Source organism: Pediculus humanus, genomic scaffold, assembly GCF_000006295.1.
Source record: "Pediculus humanus corporis 1103172107457 genomic scaffold, whole genome shotgun sequence".
Classification (NCBI taxonomy): domain Eukaryota; kingdom Metazoa; phylum Arthropoda; class Insecta; order Psocodea; family Pediculidae; genus Pediculus; species Pediculus humanus.
In genome coordinates, this window is record NW_002987077.1 from 682,649 (window position 1) to 691,920 (window position 9,272).

Consider the following 9,272-nt stretch of genomic DNA (forward strand, 5'->3'; position numbering starts at 1 on the left):
TTTTTGAAATCGTAGAGTTTTTGAGGTCGCGTAATAATTTGTTGACCTTGAAAAATTACTAATCGAAAACCTTGAATGGAGAATAATAATAATAATAATCGTGAATAATTTTCCAACGGACATCATTATCATCATCATCATCAGTCAACCGATTCATTTCAGGTAGTGAACTCGTGGAAGTTGGGAAAAAAAAGTTTATGCAAAAAAAGTGAACAAACATAAATAAAAACAAACAAAGCGGGATGTGGGCAATGGCGGCGGGGGCGACGACGACAACGACAACAACAATGATGAAAATAATAATGATTTTAACAATTATTTTAACTGTCGTCGTCGAAACGATAACGTCGAAAGAAGAATCATCGATAATAACTTTCCCCACAAGTTTTACCGGTTTCGATATAAGAAAAAAATTTAATCCGGACGATGTTAAAATATCATCATTTCGCGAGGTATTCCGCCATCTTTTTATTTTTTTTTGTAACATCTTTTCTTTTTTTTTTTGCAAATCGAAAAATGAAATTGTTTTGCTTTTTTTTTTTTAGGGTATTAAAGCCGTTCAAAGCGTGGCTGGAATATTGCAAAATCTTTTCCTAGAAGAAACAATTAATTTTGCCGCAAATAATTGGATCATTTCTCCAGTTAGTCTCGCTGGAGTCTTTGCACAATTGCTAATGGCTTCCCGTGGAAAAATTCATCAATTATTTATCAATGCTTTATCGATAGGTAAATTATTTATTATTAATTTTAATCGGGTCTCAAACGAACGATTCATTGCCCATTTCACTCTAATAAAACCAAACCGAAAAAAAATCGATAAATCGATCGTAATCGATATATCGATTCGATTTCAAAAAAAAACTTTTTATTCTATATTGTAATCGCATACATTTAAATTTTTTTAATGTATTCTACGTGGTTGGAAAGTTTTCAAAAAGTTTTTTTTTTTAATACTTGCTTTGTTTTTCTCTCTCTCTCTCACTTTCTCTCTTTTACATTCTCTCTCTCTCTCTCTCTTGTTTTTTAATAATAAAAAAAAATTTTTTTACACGTGCAATGATGATTAACAATAATTATTTTTCACCGAATAGTAATTAAACTATTATTCGAAATTGACAGAAAAATGATTTTATTATTATCATTATTATCATTATCATTATTATTATCATTAATTAAACAGAAAAAAAAAGAAAAACAAGTTTCGATTTGACTGTTGACTTATTCGAAAAAAAAAAAAAATTATTATTACGCATAAAAAGTGGAAATGGCAATGAAAAACCTGACCGAGAAATCAAGTCTTGGAATTTCCAATCTGAAAAATTATTATTATTATTATTATTATTATTACTATTCGAAATCGTATCGATTCGAAAAAATCTTTAAAAAAGTAAATTGTATTATTATTATTATTGTTGTTGTTATCAACGTTTTTCAGATAACGCTGGAGAAAAAAATCACACGAGATTGGAAATCCATAGAGAATTGGGCGGTTTGTTACAATATTTCAATCGTCCACAGGATAATAATAATGATTACGTACTTTTATTAAACAGCGTCGTTTTTCTCCAGCCGGAATTCGTACTTAAACCGACATATAAACACGCAATATGGGATTTTTACAACACTCCAGTAATTCCAGTAGATTTCACGTAAAATTTTTTTTTTCTTTTTTTCTTTCTTTTAAAATAAAAAAAAATTCGTGGAAAAGAAACGTATATGATGTAAAAATATTAATAAAAAAAAATTTCAACGTTCGTTTCTTTTTAATATTATCATCGTCATTATTATCATTATCATTATTATTGTTATTATTATTACTATACACGTTAATTACGTTTTTTTTAAAAAAAATTGTTTTTCGTTTTGGAAAAGAAAAATTTTTTAAATTTATTTATTGACTCTCTCGATGTTATTTTTTTATTGACATTATTAATCAATTTTCTTGAATATTTTCTCTTCTTAACAATTTGAACGTGATCACGTTTTGTAAAGAGAGAGAGAAAGAGAGAGGGAGAGAGAGAGAAACAATTGATAAAAAGAAAAAAAATTTTTTTAATTCATTGTTTTTTTCTCTCTCTAGTAATGACGACGTTGGATTCATTAAAAATATATATTTATAATTTTTTTATCGTTTGTTTTTACGTGGAAATTTTCCTTTAAAAAAAAAGGTCACGTGTATTCGTTTCAGCGGGAAATCATCATCAATGAATCCGACCAATATAATCAATGAATGGGTTAAAAACGTAACGAGAAATAGATTTACCGAATTGATGACTTTGCCGATTTCGACAAATTTAATTTCCCTAATGGCAAACGTGGTTTATTTTAAAGGTTCTTGGGAAATACCCTTCGATCCCGATTACACTCAACCTGGTTTATTTTACAAAAATGAAAATGAAAAGGTAGGTATCGGTCGTATATTTCCTCAACATTGTTTTTCCCCAAAAAACTTTTCTTTAATTTAAATTTTTTTTTGTTTTAGATTCAAGTCGATTACATGTACGGCGAACAAGAAATTCTCTACGGTAACACATCCGATTATCAATTGATAGGACTCCCTTATAAAACTCGCCAAGTCGTCATGTACATCCTTTTACCAAACGGTAAATTTTCATCGAGAGTTGCCATGAAACAATTCAACGCCATGGCATCATCTGCTAAATTAGAAAACGTCACATTGGTACTCCCAAAAGTCAAATTGACGACGACGATAAGCGTGAAAGATGCCATTTTTAAATATTTGAAAAGTTTCAATTCGAGAAAATACGATTATGGTAAATCGAATAAAAATTTTCACGATTTCAAATCGCACAAAACCGTAGGACCGGATTATTCGAATTCCGAAAAGAAAAACGATTTCGACATGAGCGAAGCGTCCGACGACGCCCGTTTTAAAATCGATGATATTTTGCATAAGGTATCCATGCAGGTTGACGAATTAGGTACGGAATTGATCGCTGCCACCACGACGTTGGTCGATCACGTCGGTAACGATTTCATAATACGAGTCAATCGTCCGTTTTTGTTTTTCATACGTCACGAATCATCCGAAGCTCATTTATTTTGGGGATGCGTCGTGAATCCGACAAAATCCTCGAAACCCCCGAAAAAATTTTAAATAAAAAATACGTGAATGCATTACAAATTGCATAACATAATTTTTTGAAGGTGTTTATTAGTCTCAATCGTTTTTTTTTAACAGCCTTGATATTGACATTTAAAATTTTTCCTATAATTTAAATTTAAAAAAAAAACTATTTATAAATGATGGTTTCATCATCATTATCACCATTATCATCATTATCATCATTATCATCATCTCACTTTTTTTTTTTTTTTTTTTTCGTTTTATATAAATAATATTTAAATTTTTTAATTTTATTGACAGATTGATTTATTATTAACCTTCCAAAGAATTTTTTTTTCTTTATTTTTTTTGCCACTTTTACAAATTATAATTAAAAATTTTTTAATTAATTTTATTATTATAAATGTGATTCGTTTCAATGTCATTAATATATATATAAAAAGATATTAATAAATTATTATTTTATTTATTTAATTTTCGTTCGTGATATAATGAATAATTTTACATTAATTATAATTTTTTTTTTTTTTAATTTAAACGAAACCGGTTTTTGTTTTTATTTTAAAACACTTTACACAGTAAAAAAAATATCATTTATTATATTATTTTTTTACGTTTTTTTTTTGGTAATCAATTAAAAAATAATTAATAATAAAATATCAAATAAATTAATTAATAATAATAAATTAAAATTTAAATATTTTAAATTTGCTTCTTTTTTTTCGTCTCACAAATTTTTTTTCGGGTATTATCGGGATTTTCGAATGGCAAAAAAAATTTTGAGTTTAACATTCGAAAATTATTCTTTCGAGGTATAAAACCTCGTCAAATTTTATACATTCCATCTCTTTTTAAAAAGAAAACGCATTTTTTTTTTTTTTATTTCGAAACGAAAAACCTAAATAAAATCTTAAACACAAAACGTTAATAAATTTATGAATTAACTAAATCGTAAATTTTCTTTTTATAATAATAACAATAACGTTTTACTTCGTATTAACAACAACAACAACAACCACAAGAGAAAACAAAAACGAAATCGTATTTTATGTGTTTTAAACTAGAACACGTGATAAAAAATTTATTTAAAAAAAAAAATGAAAAATGAAAAATTTACCACGAAAATCTCCGTGGAAATTTTTTTTTTTTTTTTTTTCAAATGCCACCAACGATGCGGGCAAATTTTAATCATCGTGATTATCCCTTCATCCCTTCTTCTTCTTCTCCTCCCTTTCCCCTTTTTTAACCATTTAAATCCTCGTTTAATTAAAAAAATTTTTTTTCTTTTGTTTTTAAATATAACAATTTATATAGACAACATTTAACGAAAAGCTGATTTATTAATAAATTGTTCTGAGGTCAAATAAAATAAAAAAAAATTTCATTTGAACTTTATAAATTTAGAGTTCAGTGATATAAAAAAAAAAAAAAGAAGAAGAAACTTTTTTCCCATCCAAAACATGAACGATGATGATAAAGTTCATAAATTATTCTCATTGCAGTAAATTTAACCGTTTTTTTTTCCTTTTTTCCTTTTTTTTTTTTTTTGCTTTAAAATTCAGTTAGCGTATTTATATTATAATGAAAAAATTTAATAAAAAGTATTATGGGAAAATATACGTATATCTATATAAACTAAGAACCAAAATTATATATTATTATAAATTATATATTTCGAATAAAATGACAATCGAATGACGTATTTAGTTAATTTATAAAAAATCCAAACCATTCCATTTTTTTTTAAAAAAATAATAATAATAATTTTTAAATTTTTTAAATAATCAAAACGATAATAATAAATATACATATATATGTATAAGTAAATAAAGAAAGTCATTTAAATTTTAAATCATTGAAAAATTACGTACGAAGTGCATATGCTAAGTAAATAAAATTATCAACCAATGAGATTAAAATAAAAAAGAAAAATTCAACCAATCAGGTAAGTTCATATAAAAAACGGTCGGAGCTTTGAATTTAAACGTGAATCCCACATCGTCGATATTTACAAGAAAGGAAAAATTAAAATTGAATTTTTTTTAAAAAAACATTTATGACGTAATAAATGATAATAATAATAATAATAAAATTTTGTCGTTTAAAATAATTATTGATAATATTACGTAATATTTTATTATCAATTAATAAATAAAAAAAAAATAATCAAATAATTGTAATAATAATAAATAATTTAAAATAAAGAAAAGATTTGAAGATTTTTTTTTTATTCGGTACCTAAAGTGGGCGGAGCTTAAATAAAAAGAAATATACAGGTACGCTAGTAGGAGTTGTTGTTTTTTTTTTTTTTTTCGTAATTTAACTCCCAAGTTCTCATAGCATGTAATGCTTCGGAACGGGTCGGATTAAAAAGTGAAAATTTTGTTTTATCGGAATTTTTTTTTATTGTTATTATCATTATCATTATCATTATTATTCTTATTATTAATAATTGTGAATCGATCGATTTTTTTTATCTGTAAACAAAAAAAAATCGAATGAATTGTTTGATTTTATTAATCCATTTTTTTTTTTAAATTTAATGTGAATTTATCGTTAATGTACATAATAATAATAATATAAAAGTGAGTGCGCGTGATGTATAAAAATTAAAAATGTCTACTAATAATCGATCGATTATCGAATTTAATGTTAATGATAATATTATAAATATTAATAATATCGATATGGATGATTTGTGTCGCGGAAAAAAATGCCGATTGATGATAAATTCGTCGTTTTAAAAAATAATAATTCTTAGATGATGTTAGTTTTTTCATTATTTTAATTAGTGCGAAGGATTTTTTTATAATAATTTTTTTTTGAAAAAAAATGGAAAAAGGATTTAACAGTATGTTTACGAGGTATGAACATTTTTTGTATTTTTCTTTTTATTTTCGAGCGCGAAAAAAAAACTCTTGCCACGACAACTTTTGAGTTAAACGTCGTCGAATTTTATAGCCTTTATCTATACGAAATAGACTATAAAAAAAAAAAAAAACGTTTCGTAACTCATAGATAGAAAATTTTCTAAAAGATAAACATCTTATTGCTTTGTTGTTGCGTACGTAAAACATGATCCTGATTTTCTTTTTTTTTTAATTTCTCACTTTTAAAATTATTATTATTATTATTAATAATTCATTTAATTTATTTCGTTAGATTTTTAGATTAAGGCGTACCTGTGTAATGTATAAAAATCCTACATGTAAAAAAAAAAAAAAAACTAGAATTTTTCTAACCCGGTTTTTCATTTTTTATTAAAAACTATTTTTAAAAAAAAATGATTTCGTTATTACTACAAATGAGGCGTTTTTTCTGGGGGTAGGGGGGGGGGAAATAGAAGCGACAAACAAGAAACGACTGAGGTTTGGTTTTTTCGTAAACAAAAAAAAACGCTTTTATGCATATAAAAATGCGTGTCTCACGATAAATTCTTTCTCACACCTGTAAATATACAAGAAAATACCTGAATATATATAAAATGAAGACATCTTTTTTTTTTCGATATGAGAACCACAACAACCACAACAACAACAACAACATATTTTGTCGGCAACAATGACTTGCAATATAAAAAAAAACTGAGGACAACAAAGTCATTAGAAAAAAAAAAAAAAAAAAAAAAAATAGAACATTGAAACATTTGATAAGTGAAATTTATCAAATAATAATATCTTTAACACGGGAAAAAGGTATATATGTAGGTATGTACGTACGAGATTTTAATTTTATCAGGTACGTTAGATTAACATTCTTATACGTTTTATATGATTGTCAGTTAACCACGTGATTCATTACTTTCTGATGACTTGAAAAATGTTTCAGTAGAATCATCCATTGTTGAAATAATAATAATAATAATAATAATAATCACCGAATCCAGCCAGAGTCAAATTAATTAATAAATAATTTTTTTTTCGCTCACACGAACATGGAAAACATTAAATCCGATAAAGCGTCGGTTATACCACGTATAAAAAAAATGCTGGAATAAAAAAATTTTTGCTGGAACGATATTATTATTTATACAATGAAAATAAATGTTTTCGAATTCGTTTTCGTTTTGTGTTCAATACAAAAAAAAAAATACCATTTGAAATTTTTTTACGTTTTAAGTTGGAAAAAATATTTGGAAAAAAAAAACAAAAAAAAAAAAATCTGGTTTTTGTGGTGGAGTTTGAAGGCCGTTTTTTTTTTTTTTTTTACAACAATATGTTGTCGAATCCAGAATTATCAATATATTATAAACCATTCTCTTCTTCTTCTTCTTAGTATTATTATTATTGTTGTTGTTGTTGTATTTTTTTTTTTTTGGTAATTTTTATACGAAAAAAAAATTAAATGCACGGATTCAAGGTCGTCAACTTCCGTTTCCTTGTTTGTTTATTTTCCTCCCGAATCAAATCCCGAAAAAAAAAAATATATATTTTTTATCATTATTATTATAAGTATTATTATCAATGGTATAATAACACCAATAATAATAATAATACAGATAATCTTCTTATTTTGGATTAAGCTTTTTTTTTTTTCATTTTAAGATTTATATAATATCACATTGACTCGTGGGTATTTATTTAAAATAAATTTTTTTTTTTTTTTTTTACGAGTTATTAATTAATTATTTTTTTTTTATAATACGCCTTTTATATTAATAATAATAATAAACTTTTATAAAAAAAAAGAGAAAAAAACGCGCGTGGAAACAAGTTCGAGAAAATAAAGGAAAATCCCCCCCCCCTCACCAAAAGACTTAATTCGAAACGAATCACACTCGAGATTAGTTGAATGAGTATAAACTATTATTATTATTATTATCATTATTTTATCATATTATCATTATATATTATTATTATTATCATTATATTTTATTTATTAAAAAAAAAGGTAAATAAATAAATAAATATTATGCTCGATTCGATATAAATAATTCTACCGACGCACACTGTGAAATTATATTATTATTATTGTTTGTTTGTTTTTTTATTATTATTATTATTATCGCAAACATCGCGAGACGATGCGATAATTTTTATGATAAAAATTTTAAATATAAATTAAAATATAAATAATATATTTATTAATAATAATAATAATACTATAATCGATGTTTATCTTTTAAAAGAAAAAAAAATTATCAATAATAATAATTTTATTATACTTATCCGATTTTTTTGTAATCAATAAATCCGCGATAAAAACACGTAACGATATAATTTTATTTATTAACAAAAAAACTCGTAATTTTATATTATTATTATTATTATTGATGTTGTTATTATTATTATTATTATTATTATTGATGTTATTATTATTATTATTAATTTTATTATTATTATTATTATTATTATTATTATTATTATTAAAATTTTTCCCATATTGTTTATTTAACGATAATAAAAAAAATAAGAATAAAAATTTTCATTCGTTTTTTGTTATTCACAACAAATATAATCATAACAATTACGTGTTTTATTTTTTTTGTTTGTGGTTGTTTGTATGTGAGCGTGGTTGTTGCTGTTGTCGTTTGTTTTATTACCGTAATACGGTACAAACGGTACGAAACGTTTTACGTGAAACATTTCTACATTTTTTTTTTTTTTATTAATACATAAAATTACTTAACGAACAAAACAACCCATTATTATTATTATTATTTTAAATAATTATTACATTAAATTACGTAAGTAAAATTAATAAAAAATAAAAATTAAAAATGACGTAAGAGAAAATTTTTTTTTTTTTTTATAAATCAACAAATCCCATCTTTTTATTATTATTATTAATTTTTCACATTTATCATTGTCGTAGAATTTTTTTTTTTTTATAACGACGCATAAATTTATTTTATTATTATTATTATTATTATAAACATCGATTATTATTGTTATGAAACAATAAAAAAAATTAAATAAATAAATAATAATAATAATAATAATAATAATAATAATAATAATAATAATAATAATAATAATAATAAAAACAGTTAAAAATCAATTTAAAACAATCTGTCAAAGAAAATGAATAAAATAAAAAAAAAAAAAAAAGATTAATAATTCGTATGTAGTTACGATTATGATGATGATGATAATAAATATGATGATAATGATGATGATGATTACGATGATGATGATAACATTTAAAAGATAATAAATTATAGTAATAATAATAATAAGAAAGG

At 23.7% G+C, this 9,272-nt stretch overlaps 2 protein-coding genes across 2 annotated transcripts; both read left to right on the forward strand.

Annotated features, from left to right (window-relative positions):
- Positions 1-302: 302 nt before the first annotated feature.
- Phum_PHUM108960 (uncharacterized protein) lies at positions 303-1,653 on the forward strand (the record flags this gene model as incomplete). The annotated part of the gene is made up of 3 exons (XM_002424061.1): positions 303-452; positions 546-684; positions 1,436-1,653. 3 exons carry the CDS (start codon positions 303-305, stop codon positions 1,651-1,653), a joined length of 507 nt encoding a protein of 168 aa, XP_002424106.1.
- A 551-nt stretch (positions 1,654-2,204) lies between these two features.
- Positions 2,205-3,208, forward strand: Phum_PHUM108970 (Leukocyte elastase inhibitor, putative; the record flags this gene model as incomplete). The annotated part of the gene is made up of 3 exons (XM_002424062.1): positions 2,205-2,402; positions 2,483-3,076; positions 3,203-3,208. The coding sequence occupies 3 exons, from the start codon at positions 2,205-2,207 to the stop codon at positions 3,206-3,208; spliced, it is 798 nt and encodes a 265-aa protein (XP_002424107.1).
- Between the last annotated feature and the right edge of the window lie 6,064 nt (positions 3,209-9,272).